This window comes from Peromyscus californicus, unplaced genomic scaffold (assembly GCF_007827085.1).
Source record: "Peromyscus californicus insignis strain IS unplaced genomic scaffold, ASM782708v3 Scaffold_8__1_contigs__length_139910024, whole genome shotgun sequence".
Lineage (NCBI taxonomy): Eukaryota > Metazoa > Chordata > Mammalia > Rodentia > Cricetidae > Peromyscus > Peromyscus californicus.
Window position 1 is genome coordinate 48,973,621 of NW_026294606.1, and position 17,281 is coordinate 48,990,901.

The 17,281-nt window shown below is 44.7% G+C and overlaps 1 protein-coding gene across 1 annotated transcript in view; it reads right to left on the minus strand.

The window, feature by feature from the left end:
• Positions 1-17,281, minus strand: part of Nid1 (nidogen 1) — an 82,932-nt gene that overhangs the window by 48,508 nt on the left and 17,143 nt on the right. Inside the window, exons 2-4 of the mRNA XM_052728319.1 lie at positions 9,171-9,470; positions 7,943-8,169; positions 4,010-4,374 (exon numbers count right to left, since the gene is read on the minus strand). Coding sequence (XP_052584279.1) covers positions 4,010-4,374; positions 7,943-8,169; positions 9,171-9,470 — 892 coding nt within the window. The remainder of the gene's footprint in view (positions 1-4,009; positions 4,375-7,942; positions 8,170-9,170; positions 9,471-17,281) is intronic.

Consider the following 17,281-nt stretch of genomic DNA (forward strand, 5'->3'; position numbering starts at 1 on the left):
TTCAGAACATACTTGTATCCCATTTTTGTTTTTGTTTTTTTGAGACAGGGTCTCATGTACCCCAGGTTGCCCTCAAACTCACTAAGTACTGAGAATGACCTTGAACTCCTGATCTTCCTATATTCACCTCCTGAGTACAGGGATTACAGGCGTGTACCACTATGCCTGGTTTATGGAGTGCTTGGGATAGAACTCAGGGTTTCACGCATGCTAGAAAAACACTCTGCCAACAGAGCTACACCCCAGCCCAAATAGTCTTTCTTTTTATAAATAATTTCTGGTGTGACAAAATACATATCATAAAAATGCCATTTTAGCCATCTTTACATTTATTTGTGTGTGTGTGTGTGTGTGTGTGTGTGTGTGTGTGTGTGTGTGTGTGTGTGTATGTATCCCTACCCTTTTCCTCGGGTTAATTCAAAAGCTCTGATGCTCAAAAGCTAATATTATAGAAATTACACACGTGTGCACATGTATGTGTGTGTGTGATAACAATTAAAGAAAATGAAGCCACGAATTTGAAAGAGAGCAAAGTGGGGGTGAACACGAGAGGATTTGGAGGGAGGAAAGAAAAGAAAGGGGAAATGATATAATTATTTTATAGTCTCAAAAAATAAAAATGAAAAAACATTCCATCAGAAACAATCCTTTGATCACACCTCTTCTAAGATCCCTCTCTAGTTTAAATTTCAACCCCCCCAAATTTGTTTTATCAGAACTGCAAACCAGCCCATTAAGTTTAATGATCTAGCTAGAGCAAATTTGTTTGGAATAAAGTTCAAAATCCCAAGAGAAGTGAACTTCTAGAAATAATAATAATTCTGTTTATAATTGATTTTATGAGTGAAGATCAAAATAAAATTCATCCTCAGGTAGATTGTATTGGCTCCAACTGCTTGGAATTTCCAGTGTATATAAAGATGGCTGGTGACCAAAGCCAAGGACACCTGAGCAAACTTGAGAGTTTCCTGATTGCATAAGTTCAAGCCAGGAATCCCCCAATCGGAGGTCTGCTATGTTCTATATATGTGAGGGAAACTATTTAAACAACACCAGAATGTTATTGTAGGCCTCAGACAGCTGACATTTCTAATAAACACAGTGAAGTAACTGGAAAAAGGGACCAAAAAAAGCCATCTGTCACAGATACATTTTGAGTTCAAGTCTAGGTTTTTGCTACTATAACCACCATTTGCTGTTGGGGAGTAAATAAATGTGACAATTTAATAAATGATAATTTCAGATACTTAGGAAGGGTATGCAAAAAAGATGAAATTCAAAACTTAACATCTATAAGCAAACATACTCTGTAGCAGAATTAAAGGTTGAGTTCTGCTGGCCAAGATGTAAGGGCACCCCTTCCCCTACCCCCAAATCCAGAGAACATTGTTTTAATTATCAACTTGATACAACCTAGAATCACCATGAAAGAGAGTGTCAGTGAAGGATGTCTACATCAGGTTGACATGTGGGCATATGTGAACCCATGAACTCATGTTTCCACCAAATGGCATTTTGTTCACTTCTGTGCCTCAGTGATGAGCACACAGTCTCATAAATGCCTATCTTGACTATTGTGGATATTCAATATGGGCAGACAGTAATGACTACTGCCATGATGTACATCAGAACAAAGATAGAGGAACAAAAATGAGTTAGCAGATGGAATGAACTAGATGTTTCTAGGAAGTTTTATAATAACAACTTAATGGGAAAAGTAGAGTCCTGTGAGATACATTTAAAAAGTCTATCTCATTTTTCTGGGTCTTGATGGGGCTGGAGAGATGGCTCTGCAGTTAAGAACATTTGCTGCTATTTAAGGACCCAGATTCAATTACTGTCACCTGAATGGTAGCTCACAACCACCTGTAATTCCAGCTCTAGGGCATCTGGTGGCCTCTTTTGGATTCTTTGGGCACTAGGCATGTACATGGTGCACATACACACATAAAGGTAAAAGACACATTCACAGAAAATAAAAATAAATGAGTATTTTTAATGAATCTCCTAGTTTTCTTCCTGTTGCCATGATTTTAAAAAATCTGACAAAAAGCAACTTAGGAGAGAAGAGGGTTTATCTGGCTTACACTCACTGCTCAAGGCAGAGACTTGAAGCAGCGGCCAGTCACATCACAGCCACAACCAAGAACAGAAAGGAAGAAATAAACATGTGGCTACTACTCAGCCAGCTCTCTCCACTCTTCTACAATCCAGTGCCCAAAACCATGGGAGGATGCTGTTCACTCTCAGGCTGGGTCTTCCCACATCCATCAAGGCAATCGAGACAACCCACCACACATATGCCCACAGGTCAACCTGATGTAGGCATCCTTCACTGACACTCTCTTTCTGGGTGATCCTAGGTTATATCAAGTTGATAATTAAAACCAGCCATTATATGTCAGTCTCAGGAAAAAGGCAAGCAGATTTTGAGAATGTCTTATAATACTTAAAGGATGTTCAAGCAATTTTCCTCAAAATGTAGGAAACACTTGATACAATATGGTTGATTAGAATATATCATACTGTTCATGATATATTCTAATCAACCATATTGTTCATGCCTTTAATCCTAGAATTCATGAAGGCAAAGGCAGGCAGATCTCTGGGTTCGAGGCCAGGGCTACCCAGAGAAACCCTGTCTCAGAAAAAAAAAAAAAAGAGGAGGAGAAGGAGGGGGAGGGGGGAAAAGGGTAGGAAAAGGAGGAGGAGGAGGAGGAGGAGGAGGAGGAGGAGGAGGAGGAGGAGGAGGAGAAGAAGAAGAAGAAGAAGAAGAAGAAGAAGAAGAAGAAAAAGAAGAAGAAGAAGAAGAAGAAGAAGAAGAAGAAGAAGAAGAAGAAGAAGAAGAAGAAGAAGAAGAAGCAGCAGCAGCCACATTATATAAAACTACCTTTTAAGAGGTTCTGGGGTGTGTGTGTGTGTGTGTGTGTGTGTGTGTGTGTATGTGTGTGTGTGTGTGCGTGTGTGTGCGTGCATGTGCGTGTGCGCGTGCGTGTGTGTGTGCGCGCGTGCGTGTGTGTGTGTGTGTGTGTGTGTGTGTGTGTGTGTGTGTGTGTGTGTGTGTGTGTGTTCTTTAGAAAGCAACTCTGCAACTGACAGGAGGAAAAATAATCAGCTGTTTGAATTCCAAAACCAAGAGGAAAAAATGTGGAAGAAAAGCTGCACGAAGAGCCAAAGGAGCTGCTAGAATGTTTTCTCAGGTGGGTGAATCCATCTCAAAGGTCACAAAGAAGAAACTTGAGTTGCAAAATATTCTAAAGTCTCCCCCTCCTTCTCTTCTGGTTTTTGAAACAGGATCTTATTGCATCTCAGGCTGGCCTGGAACTCACTATGTAGCTAGAAACTTTGATTCTCCTGCCTCAGCCTCTACAATGTTGGGCTAACAGCACCCAACAATGACATTTTAAAAGAGAAAAATTATTAGTCAGATTATGGTAGTGCATGGCTTTAATCCCAGCACCTGGGAAGCAGAGGCAGCAGGATCTCCACGAGTTCAAGACTGGCCCAGTCTACGATAAGTTCTAGGCCATCCATAGCTACATAAATGAGATCCTGTCTTGAAAAAAAAATACGTTTATTTATTCATTTGTGTGTACACACATACATATATGTGGCCATCAGAGAACTGGGGGAATCATTCCTCTCCTTCTACTGTGTGGGCTGCAGGAGATCAAACTTAGGATGTCAGCACCTTTACCTACTGAACCATCTCTCTCTGGCCCCTACTCTCTTTAAAACAGAATACATTATGAAGAACCTTGAAATGAGGCATACCGCCACTGTATCTAGAACCAAAGCTCTAATCCTAAAAGATCACTGGGCCACTCAGAAGCCACTGGGCCTATGTACCAATTGATCTTCAATGCGAGCATTCAGCTCCTGCTCCCTCAGGCCATCTGCTCCCCATAAAGCCACCTTATGGGCACATGACCCACCCTACCTAAGCCAACTCCTGTCTAGAAACCCAAACAGGCAAAAAAGGTTCCAAACTGTAAAACAGATGTCTTACCAATTCCTGTTTCCTCTACTTCATCCACATCAATGACCTGGGGGTGCTGTTGGGAGAACCTCTCCACTGGCAATTGGAAAGACCTGGTTCTCTCAGTGGGGATTCCATGGGGTCTCTCTGTAGCCTCATAGCTGGGTACATCATGTGGGTTAGTGTCTCCCCTTCTTGGACTATGGGAGGGAAAAGGTGGGGTGGCCACATCCTCCAGGCCCAAGCGAGGGGTTGCCAGGTCATACTCTTCATCCTCGTAATCTGCTCCATCGTCATCCAGGTCTAGGTTCACATCTGCAGGCACCACACCCTTGGCAGTAGCAGGACTCCCAATCTCAAATACCCACACACCCTGGTGCCCAGCATTGCTGCTCCTAAAAGCAAGGAAGACATCTTGAGAACAGGCCACAGCCCACAAGTAGCCCCCATTGTCCAAGCAGGCAGGATAAGCTCAGGTAACCAGTATCCATCCGAAACCCAAGGCATGTGTCTACCCTCAGCAAGGGTTGGTATCCAAGAGGGCAGCAGCTGTTATGTGTGGTCATTACAGAGCTCAAACACATAGGAAGTATTTAGTAAGACTGAGTCTAAACAGACACAGCACCATGAAGAGTTTATCTCTAGTGCCATCCTAGGACACTAAGGACTCTCAATGCCATCAGCTCATACTATTCACTGTTTATGTGCCCCATCTCATGAACTCAGATGACTAGAGATTCATTTCCCCACTATTGTCTTTTCATTGCATGGAGTCAAACATTGGTTTTTGTTTGTTTGTTTGGTTGGCTTTTGTTTTGTTTTTCAAGATGGGGTTTCTCTTTGTATCCCTGACTATCCTAGAACTCAGTCTGTAGACCAGGCTGGCCTCAAACTCAGATATCCACCTGCTCTGTCTCCTGAGTGCTGGGATCAAAGGCATGTGCCACCATGACCAGCTAACATATTTGTATACACAGAGAAAATACAGTTGGTTTTTGTCCCTGGTGCATGACCCTAGAGCTCCAATGACCCTTGGAATTTTCAGTGTGACAAAAGTAACCTTTCTGCCTGGCAGTGGTGGTGCATGCCTTTAATCCCAGTGGTCAGGAGGCAGAGGTAGGTGGATTTCTGTGAGTTTGAAGCCCGACTGGTCTACAGAGTGAGTTCCAGGACAGTCAGGCTACAAAGAGAAACCCTGTCTCAAAAAACAAAAACAAAACAAAAGCAACTTTCTATGCTAATGAGATGATCAGTGACTGAACCCCTTGGCCAATAGACCAAGAAGTTCTGCCCCTTCCAAGCCCGGTTCCATCTCTATCTCCAGGGAGGAGGATGCTGGGCTTCCAATGCAGTCCATCACCTAAGGTCAATGAGATCAAAGGCCACACATGATGCAACTTCAATGTAAACGCGGAATGGCAGGACTGGGAAAGCTGATGGGTAAATGTGTGAAGGCGGGTGTTAGAAGGTGGACCAAAGTAAGGGGTGGGCAGGCACAGCACCTCATCCCACTCCTTACCCTCTCCTTCCTTCCCCGATGACTGCTACTGCAGTGTGCTCTTTGGTGTGTAAATGGGGGACACAGAGAGGGGGCACCTGTGTGCAGCAGGTACATGTGTACCGTGTGTGCGTATGCAAATAGAGGCCAGAGGTCATCCTCCAGTTGACCTCATTCTTCATGTACCATCCACCTTGGTTTTTTTGAGACAGGCTCCCTCACTGTCCTGGGGCTCACTAAGTAGACAAGGATGACTGGCAAAATGCCAGAAATCCATCCATCTCAACCTCCCCGTGCTGGATTTATAAGCAGACACTACCATGTCTGGCTTTTTATGTGGGTTCTAGTGATGGTACTCAGGTCCTCTGCCAACTGAACAGTCTCTCCAATCCTGTGGTGTTTTTGTTTTTAGGATTTATTATTTATTTATGTGCATGTACATGTGCATGCAGTTACCCAGAGTGGCCAAAAGAGGGCATCAGATCTCCTGGAGCTGGAGTTACAGGTGGTTGTGAGCTACTGGATGAGGATGCTGATAACTGAACTAAGGTCTTCTGAAAGAGCAACAAGTGCTTTTAATTGCTGAGCCATCTCTCCAGCCTTCTGAAGTGATTCTTTATAACAACTCAGGGATAGTAACATAATGGGCTTTTCTGAGCTCTGTGAGCTGTTCTAGTAAGCTGCAGATCCTGAGAATAGACAGGGTCATGAAAATCGATTGATAGTGGTGTGGTCAGAAGCACAGGCACAACTGTAGGATCTGGGCATTGGCAGCTGAGGTCGGGGCATCTTGTGGGTCAAGGCTGCCTAGCTGTGGGGACTGCATTGATTCCAGGTATCTAGTTAGTGCCAGACCTGATCTAAACTACAGGACACTCAGCCAGTATCCCGAGAATTGGAGCATTTGTTAGTGTGAGGGGAAACCCGTACATGTTGATCAGGAGGTCTGTGTGTGAAGACAGTGCACACACACTGAAAAGCAAATGAGATTCAAAACCCTGAGGCATTAAATAATGCTAAATACAGCATAGTGACCCTCACCTCTAATTTTTGAACTCACAGAGATCCACCTGCCTCTGCCTCCCGAATGCTGGAATTAAAGGTTTGCACCACTACTGCTCAGCTTGATCCAGCATTTTAATAGCTCTTGTGTGTCTATGATGAGAAGTATTCTTTCAGAAATAATGTAAAGTGGTCATATTACACATTGGAGAGAGCCAGCTGTTACATTTTTTGGAAATTTTCCAAGTCAGTTAAGAAACACAGTCACTGTAAGAAAATTAAATTAAGGGCTAGGGATGCGGCTCAATGGTAGAAGTGCTTGCCTGACATGCACAAGCCCTACATTCAATCCTTAGTACTGAAGTGTGTGGACACACACACTATATTCAATCCTTAGTGCTGAAGTGTGTGGACACACACACTATATTCAATCCTTAGTGCTGAAGTGTGCGGACACACACACTATATTCAATCCTTAGTACTGAAGTGTACGGACACACACACTATATTCAATCCTTAGTGCTGAAATGTGCGGACACACACACTATATTCAATCCTTAGTGCTGAAGTGTGCATACACACACACTATATTCAATCCTTAGTGCTGAAGTGTGCGGACACACACACTAAATTCTGTATTTTAAAACGTGAGTGGAGAAGTGGTGGTGCATGCCTTTAATCTCAGCACTTAGGAGGCAGAGGCCGTTGGGTCTCTGTGAGTTCAAGGCTAGCCTGGTCTATAGAGTGAATTCCAGGCACCAGGGCTACACAGAGAAATCTTGTCTGGGGGCAGGGGGGAGCAAAACAAACACACTAATCTTGGCTATTCCTCTCTTCTGTCAACTCTACAACAGCTTTACAGTGAGGCTTCACTGAGTATAAGTGAGGTAAAGAATTGTTCCTTCATTAGTGTGGTGTGAAATCAGTCTCACTTTAGGTTCCTAGCAGGAGACTGGTTTAATTACCTTCATTTCTGACTTCAGACTCATAGGGGACACAGTAGAGACAATTTTGCATAAGGGTGCCCTCTACATATCAAACTATTGGGGCTGGAGAGATGGCTGAGAAGTTAAGAGCACTGGTTACTCCTCCAGAGGGTCTGGGTTCAATTCCCAGCACCCATGTGGTGGCTCAGAACCATCTGTAACTTTAGTTCCAGGAATCCAATCCCCTCTTCTAGTTTCCATGGGCTCTGCATGCATGTGGTACAAAGACATATGGTACACATAAATAAAAATGAAAACAAATAAAATATCTCTTTGTGCTGAATATATTCCCTAAAGTTCACCAGGAAAAAAATACTATTTCATCATTTAAATATCTCTATATAAAACTTAAATCTACAGGAACATTCTTAGGTAGCATAATATATATTACATTCTCCTCGGTAAAACAATATACAATAATACTATAAAACAATAATGTTTTCTAATGAAGAAAAAACAAGTGAGGAATATGCATACTTAGCCAAATTTTCAATCGATTCCCTGTCATTGGCAAATATGTTATAGGCTCCGTCGCTCTTCCATAGAAATCCCACTAAGCCTTGGCTAAAGCCAACCATGGCGGGCACTTGGTTTTCATCCTTCTTCGAGAATGTTGTGAAGAACTGTAGACCATCTTCAGGATAAAGGAAAATGGCATAGGAGCTGGAATTGGAGGAGGCCAGAACAGCCTGGAACGTGTTTCTCTGTGAAAAGGGGTTAAGAGTCAGTTACCTAGCAATACAATCACACCCTCCAAGCATGCTGTTTGCCGCCCTCCTAGCAGAACGGACATTCTCCTGCGATTGGGAATGTACGTTCTTCATGGAGAGGACAAACCACGGCCTCGTCTGAGGACAGACGCTGTAACAGAGGTGCATGCAGACTACTACCTGGAGGTCAAATGAGGAAGTGTCCATGCTGGGTAGGGTGGATAAGGGAGGGCCTGAGCACACAAGCAGGGGATCATCTCAAGGACAAACGACAGTGTGTGCAAAAAATTGTGGGTTAAAAACATACCAGAAGAAAAGAAAAGGCATGCTCAAGGCAAACATAAGCATCTGATACAACTGCTGGAGGGGTTACATGAAGTTTTAATGGTCAGACCCAAGAAGCAGCAGGCAAGAGCTCAATATTCTTGTGCCAGGCGATCTTCCAGTTTTACAAAGCCTTATGCGATAGGCAGACCTGTCACAGACTTCTCCAAAGCGTGTTCTGTGGGATGCTATGTGGCCTACTAGGGGATAGTAGTAAGAGGAGATATGGCCGAAAGGTTGGAGGATTGTTCCAATAGGTATTACTAAGGCAGCTTCTTTACTAGAGGACTTTACTCCGCTCAGGGGCACTTTGATATCAGAACCTGGCATTTCCTATTAATAACCTCTCTAGATAATTAGAAGCTAACTCCCTATTCTTTCTCAATTAAAGAGGGAACACACAGGGAATATCATTTCCTAGGCATATGTTAGCCATGGAGCAATCTCCTCAAATAACTGGCTTTCTCCACATCAGATACTCATAGAAACAGGTTTAGACAACCCTATAGATAAGTATCTGGAAGTTGCTGACCTGCAGCTAGTAACTTACTGAATTTTTCTCTAGATTTCCTATCTTGAGCAACAGCACAGGCATGCTGTCCATTGGAACAAGCACAAACCAGAAGTCCAAAGACACCAGACACTGACATCTCCATTTGGGGTTCACTCACCTTGCCTTCCTGGGCTGGGCTCCCACTGGGCCCTCCATAGGGGGCCACAGACTCCCAAGTGACAACCACCACACTAATGGGCTGGAAAGGGACCTCTGGAAAGCCTCTCTGGACAAACTCCGCTGCCATCTGAATGATGGAGGAGGATAAGTCTTCTCGATAATACACATTCCCCAGGCCATCTGTCGTGTCCAAGTCAGCCAAGAAAGGCGCCACTGATCCAAAGCTGGGTGGGAAGGTTCCAGGATGCAGTTCTCTGGCTGGGGGTTCGCTCATGGCGATGATGCCATTTGTGGTGACCTGTAGGGAACCGAGTATGGTTAGAGGAAATACAGAAATGAACTCCTCAAGGGGAGCGTTAGGGTTTGATCTTTCAAACGATTCCTACAAGTTTTCCAGCTGGTGATACTACTTTGAGAGATTGTGGAGCCATGAGTGACGGAGCTTGGCTGACGGAAAGCAGATCACTAGGAGCGGGCCTTTGCTCCTAGCTCCCACTTTGCTCTCTGTGCCCTCGTCAGCCACCATGTGAACAGCCTCTGCCACGTGCTCCCATCACATAGACTTGAGCAGCTTCACGATGCTCCATGCATGGTACCTTCCCTGCTATGCTATCAAGTACGGTGGTCATGGCAGACACACACGAATCTGATACGGGGAGTGACCACTCCCTCAGGACACTGCTGTAGCTGCCCACGGTACACAAAATAAACAGAATCGAAGGAGATGGGCCTGACTAGCAAAACTAGCGTTTGTCTTCTAGACAGGATAGGCTGTCAGAGGGAATGTCAGACAAGAATCCTGGGACATGACCGCAGGGTGCCTGTTGTCACGGTATGGGCAGGTGTCTCAAACTTCTCAAGTTTCCGCTCTGCATCCTCCTGACCAAAATGATGAGGGTGACAATGCTTTGTTGGCTGCCAGTATTATCCAAATGACTAATTAACTCAGCAAAGGCAGTAAGCCTTCCACATGGAGACTGTGTGATACCACAGTGGGCACCAGAGCGGGGTGGATACAGCCCCGCCTTCAAGGAACCCACAGTCCAGGGGAAGGATAACACAGATGATGATAAAATGAAGGTGTTAAGAAGTAAATCTGAGCTGGGCGGTGGTGGCGCACGCCTTTAATCCCAGCACTCGGGAGGCAGAGCCAGCCGGATCTCTGTGAGTTCGAGGCCAGCCTGGTCTCCAAAGCGAGTTCCAGGAAAGGCGCAAAGCTACACAGAGAAACCCTGTCTCAAAAAACCAAAAAAAAAAAAAAAAAAAAAAAAGAAGTAAATCTGCATGGGCTACCATAGTGTCACTAACCCAGTGTGACTAGCTTAGTGCTTAGAATACCAGCTAATAGGTACTAACAGTTCACATTGCAGGCAGCATCTAATCCTTGGAGAAACACTAGAAGGCTAGGTGTTGTGAGATAATCTTTTTGTACACTGTGAAGATGTGTTACTCTGATTGGTTTAATAAAAAGCTGAACAGCCAATAGCTAGGCAGAATTTCTGGGCAGGGAGGACACTGGGAAGAAGGAAGATGCCTGTAGACACAGAGGAAGCGACAAGGGCACTACAGAGTTAAGGTAACCACGCCACATAAAAGAATATAGATTAAAAGATATGGGCTAACTTAAGTTACAAGAGCTAGTTAGAAACAAGCCTAAGCTATCGACCAAGCTTTAATAACTAATAATAAGTCTCCATGTCATTACTGGGGAGCCGATGGTCCCAATGAAAAAGTCCAACTATAGTTGGATGTCACTGACATCCGTATTTTTCTAGCAGAAAAATTAAGTAATTAGCTTGTCCAAAGTCACCATATATAATTGGCATCACTGGAACTCTGACCCAATGATCTTGACTCCAAGGTCAGCCATCTCAGGACTTAGGATGCAGCTATAAGAATTCCTGTCTGGCTGGCTGCACAAGGCCTTGTGTTCAATCGCCAGCAATGTGTAAACCAGGCATGGTGGTATATGCCTATAATCATAGCACTGGGAAGGTGGGTCCTGGAGGTTCTCAAGATCATTCTTAGCTACATAGTGAGTTCAAGGCTATCCTAATCCTGACATGTATAGTGTTCTCAGAATCTTTTCTAGTTTTTTTTTTTTTTTTTTTTGGTTTTTCGAGACAGAGTTTCTCTGTGTAGCTTTGCGCCTTTCCTGGATCTCACTCTGTAGCCTAGGCTGGCCTCAAACTCACAGAGATCCTCCTTCCTCTGCTTCTCGAGTGCTGGGATTAGTTTTTATAGAGTATCATCACTGTCAGGTGTTTGTGAGGGAATGTAGAAGCCAGAGGTGGGGTTGTTTTCCACTTCATAGATTTGGAGACAAGAGCTCTCACTCCCCAGGACTTGGAAAGAAGGTTGGAGATGGTGGCTGGCACTGATTCCAATCTAGGCTGGGAAAGGACAAAAGCACCATTTTCTTTTAACTAACTAATCAATCTTTCTACTTATTTACCTATTGCAATGCTGGGAATTGACGCTGTGGCTTCACACTCATGTGCTGAAGCTCTACTCCCAGTCTCTGGGCCTTGAACTTCTGCTTCCTGCCTTTGCCTCCCAGGTATGTGTGCGGGAGGTACACACTACCACATCCAGTTTATATTGCTCGAGGGAATGGAACCCAGGGCTTTGTGCATGCCAGCCAAGCCCTCTACCAACTGAGCTACATCCCCAGCCCTAAAACCATCTCTTTTTATAAATATCATGGGCTATTAACTCCTCAAGTGACATGTTTTCCATCACTTGGCAATGGTAAGACTTTTCTAGAATACATTGACAATCTGCAGAGACAGCAGTCAGGCAAGGCGCCTCTTGCTGCCTAGCTCTCAACATCTAACCTCCCCCAGCACAAACATCCCAACTGCACCGTGGTGGGGGAGCGTGGGAAACAGCTCACTTTCTCAAGCGGACGCCAGAAGTTGGCCTTGACTGGCTGCTGGCAGGAAGCGATCCCATGGAGGCCACATACAGACAACTCCCTTCTACAAGGCTATTTTCCAGAGGAATTCAAACCGTCCAACAATCCTGAAAACACTCCCGGTACCATCTATTCTTTGGAATCTGGGCACTGGAGTGATTCTATTTTCACAAGGCATGCCTGCCTTAGAAATCAAATTTCATGCAAGAACCATGAAACCGGGTGACTACTCGAGGCCAAGAGCACATAATTCTCCTTGGTATTATTACTGGGAAAGCTGTTTCTTCAGCCCGTTTGACCTTCAAATCAGTCATCTGTGAGAAGGAAGAAAGCCAAGGTCAGAGAGAGATGCTAAGCAGCTAAGTCGCCAGGTTTCAGATGGTCCCTGATGGTGAGCATCTCCCTCTACCTTTTCTTTTCTTTTTTTATCTTTTTCTTTTCTTTTAAAATATGTCAAAGAATAGCCAGCTTGATGGGACAATGTTTTCTCCTGTAAGGTGTGAGACTCCTCCCCACCCCCACCTCATCCCAACCCCCCCATTCCCCCACCCCAGAAATGGGAATCCATGCAGCTGGCCATAGCTACATTCTCCCCACTGTAGCAATAGGGACACTTGGAACCTCCTGAATGTCTTGGTTTTGGTTTCTTGGAGAGAGTCTCATGTATCCCTAACCTGAAACTAAATACACAGCCAGAGATGACCTTGAACTCCTGATCCTCCTGCCTCCACCTCCCAAATGACGTGATTACAGCCCTGAGTCACCAGTTTGGTTCCTTTGCCTTTCTCACTTCCCGTACTGGCTCCTTCCCTGCGGTCCCAGAGCATCCTGTGCTGGCATGTCCTTCAGGAGGCTGAAGTAGCCCTGCTCAGAGAGCTCTCCCCTCCCCTGCCTCCCGCCCCATCCAGGACAGGCTCCTTTCACAGGCTCCTTTAAACTTCACTCCTCTCTCACCCTGATCTCTGCCTCCTGTTTCCTTAAGCCATAGGCCCTTCCTACCCTATGCGGTCAGCAGGGGGGGGGGGGTGTCAGTGACTGTGTCCATCTTGGTCACTATCACAGCTCCAAAGCTTATACATTGCCTGATGCCTGTGTCCCCTCCCTTCCTGACTGCCACCAGGGACAGTAGTATAGGACAAGATCTGTGCACGCAGGCTGCTTTGGAAATGCCTGCAGTGAGCTCCAGGGAATCATACCGACCTGGCAGCCCTGCAGTCCCTCAAAGCACACAAGGGAACCCACATGGTGAGTCTCCGTTTTTAGGGTTGCCAGCACTGCATAAACCTGGGTATGGTAACCCAGCAACTGGGATCTAGACTCAGGAAGATCAGTAGTTCAGGGTTATCCTTTGCTGTACAGAGTTGCAAGCCAGCTTGTGCTACAGAAGACCCCCTGTTTAAAAAGAAAAACACCCGAAGAAGAATGTATATACATGAAACACAATTTAGCTAGATTCTGATTTAAGCCAGTTAACTGAAAAGAAAAAAAAAAAAAGAAGAAGCCAGGTGTATTGATGCACACCTTTAGTCCCAGCTCTCAGGAAAGAGGCAGCTGGGTCTCTTTGAGTTCAAAGCCAGCCTGGTCTACATAGTGAGTTCCAGGATAGCCAAACTTCACAGCCAGACCTTATCTGAGAGAAGAGATGGGTGGCGGGGGAGAACAGTATTTCGTCAATGTGATTGTGATTTTCTTGTTTTGTCTTTTTTTTTAAAGACAGGGTTACTCTGTGTAACAGCCATAGCTGTCCTGGAACTCTGTTCCTTTTTTTTTTTTTTTTTTTTTAAGAGTCGTTTCTGAGAGACATTCTAAAATATTTACAAGAAAATAAAATGCTTAAGATTTGCTTTAAAATAGCCCAGTTTGGGATGGAAAGGGAATGTCACAAACGTCTGGGGCTACAAATGAAGAACGGTTAGCCATAGATTGATAGTTGTTGAAGCTGGGTAATGGGTATGTATGTGGGAGTTCACTCTAGTTTAGTTTTGAATATTTGAAACTTTTCTGTAATAAGTTTAGTTTTTCCAAAGAGATAACTGCTGTGTGACTTTTCCTGCGGACACAAAAAAATGTTTATTCATGGGCAGGTAAGAGGACTCGGTGGGTAAAGGCACTTGCTGCCAAATTTGATGACCTGAGTTCCATCGGCAGAACCTGTTGTGGAATATTATTTCAACTAGGCCAAGATATGGTACATTTGTTAATGCTGCATTTGTTTCATTATGTAAAGATGTGTTGCCTTTGTTTCACCTTGCCTGCCTAAGGCACCTGATGGGTCTAATAAAAAACTGAACATTCAATAAGCTAGTCAGGAGAGGAATTGGCGGGGCTGGCAGGCAGGAAGAATAAGTAGGAGGAGAAATCTAGGTTCGAGAGAAAAGAACAAGGGACAGAGACGCCCGGGGACTCAGAGAAGAAAAGGAGATACAAGATGGAAGAGAGATAAAAAGTCGCGAGGCAAAATGTAGATTAATATCAATGGGTTAATTTAAGTTATAAGAGCTAATGGGACAAGCCTAAGCTATAGGCTTATTATAATTAATAATAAGTCTCTGTGTCATGACTTGGGGGCTGGCAGTCCAAGAAAGCCTGCTACAAGAACCCACAAGGTGGAAGGAAAGAACAGACTCCATAGGTTGTCCTCTGACCTCCATGCGTGCTGTGGCACATGCACTCATAGTAAAAAAACAACAAAGAAGTTTAATTAAAAAGAACCCTTTTTACAGAGCGCTCACTTGGGCAGCACACATACTAACATTGGAATGGCACAGATATTAGCATGGCCCAAAGATGACAAGACAATTTGTGAAGTGTTCCATATTAAACATAATAATAAACAGGCTGGAGACATGGCTTAGTGATGAAGCGTATATACTGCTCTTCCAGAGCACCCAAGTTTTAGTTCCAGCATCCATACCAGGCAGTTTACAACTACCTTATAACTCCAGTTCCAGGGCATCTGACACCTCTGGACCTCAAGGGCACCCATACTCATATCCACATACAGACACACCTCACAAACACAATTAAAAATAATAAAAATAACTTTTTGAGACAGGACCTCCCTATGTAGCTCTAGCTGGTCTAGAACTCACTATGTAGACTGGGATGGGCTGGAACTCACACTGATCTACTTACCTCTGTCTCCTGAGTGCTGGGATTAAAGCTGTGCATTGCCACACCAGGCTAAAGATAAATCTTTTTTGTTTTGTTTTGTTTGTTTTATTTTTAGAGAAAGGGTTTCTCTTTGTAGCCCTAGTTGTCCTGGAACTCGAGCTGTAGCCCAGGCTGGCCTTGAACTCACAGAGATCCGTCTGACTCTGTCTCCTGAGTGCTGGGATTAAATGCATGTGCCACCACTGCCAACAAGATAAGTCTTTTTAAAAAATATATAAGAAAGCAAAAAGAAAGAACTGTTTATTCAGTTCAGATAGGGCAGCAATAGATTGAAGAAATGATTCCTCTACAAGGAAGTGTTAGCGGCCTCTTCATGGTTACCGTAGACTTAGCTATCCCTGGATCGTTTCCCTTAGTTTTTTGGCATGGTTAGCTGTTTGTAAGTTCTTGCTCAATGAAGGCAAGGGCCATGTCAGCCCCAGAGGAAACTGCTTCAGGACAACAATAATGAACAAGATTAAAGTTTAGAAACCAGGGCAAGTGGTTTCATGAGATAAGCCAACACTGAAGACGGGTCGGGAGCTGGGCCTGGACTATCATCTTTGACTATGATTTGTTTTCCAGCTTCAATGACGTATACTGGACCCACAAAATCATATAAATACAATGTCTACACAGTGTGCAATGACAAGCACCATCAAACTTCCTAACAAAGGGACAGACACGTGGACTACACAGGGACACAGAGAACGAACGGAGGTGGGGAGACGGACGGAAAGGGATGGACGACACAGCAATAAACCTAAACATACACAGTCAACAGAGGTCTCACAAGCCTACCAAGAACACATCATGGAGACATTCTCTTCAATGGGCAGTGCTGGGAAAACTGGATATGCCCATGTATACATAAGAATGAAAATGGACCCCTATTTTATGGCACCCACAAAAATTAACTGGAACTGGATTAGAGACTTAAATGTAAGCCTGAAGCCATAAAACCCCCTAAAGAAAACAAAAAAAAAAAGTTCCTTGTTGTTAGTCCTGCAATAAACTTTGGGGCCATGACACCCAGAGCACAAGCCACACAAGCAGTAACAAACAAGTGGTCTGCATCACCACTGAGCTCCTTCCCTTCCAGGCCTCCCTCCCAGCTGCCCAGGCCCCCCCCTCCCCGGGATCAGGCACTTGCCTTGGGCTAATGAGCAGAAGGTTGTGGCAAAAGCAATACCTAGTAATTAAAGTTAATCAAAAGTCACACAGTCCTGTGGCACCCCAGCACCACTCTGGAGTCTACAAAGAATCAAATTATTAATGAAAGCGCTGTGAAGACGCCAATGTTGTATTCACCATATTCATGTTGCTTTCGAAAATGACATGGGCGTCTGGGGATACAGCTCAGTTGGTAGATTAGTCTGCCTAGCATGCTCCAAGCCCTGGCTTTAACCTCCAGCACTACGTAAGGCAGGTGTGCCGGTGTACACCTGTAATCCTAGCACTTGGGAGGTAAACAGAGGAGGATCAAAAGTTCAAAGCCAGCCTCAGCTCCATAGAGAGTTCTAGGCTAATCCGAGCTGCATGAGACCCTGTCTGAACCCAAAATAGGGCTGGGAGAGGGCCTCGGGTAAAGTGCTTGCCACATGGACACTCCTACAGGGAGGAGATGGGAAAATCCCTGGAAGCTTTCTGGGCAGCTAGCCTACAAGAGACCTATCTCCAACAAGCTGGGAGGTAAGGTCCCATACCTGAGGTTGTCCTGACTTCATGTGTACCATGGCATGCATGTGCCCAAATTCATACATATGAACTTGTATGTGTGCATATACACACAGACATAAGGATTTTTAAAAAGCAAACAAGGCCGGGCGATGGTGGCACACGCCTTTAATCCCAGCACTCGGGAGGCAGAGCCAGGCGGATCTCTGTGAGTTCGAGGCCAGCCTGGACTACCAAGTGAGTTCCAGGAAAGGCGCAAAGCTACACAGAGAAACCCTGTCTCGAAAGACCAAAAAAAAAAAAAAAACAAGCAAACAAGACATCAGACACCCTAGCTTGAGCATGTTTCTGAGAAAGCCCAT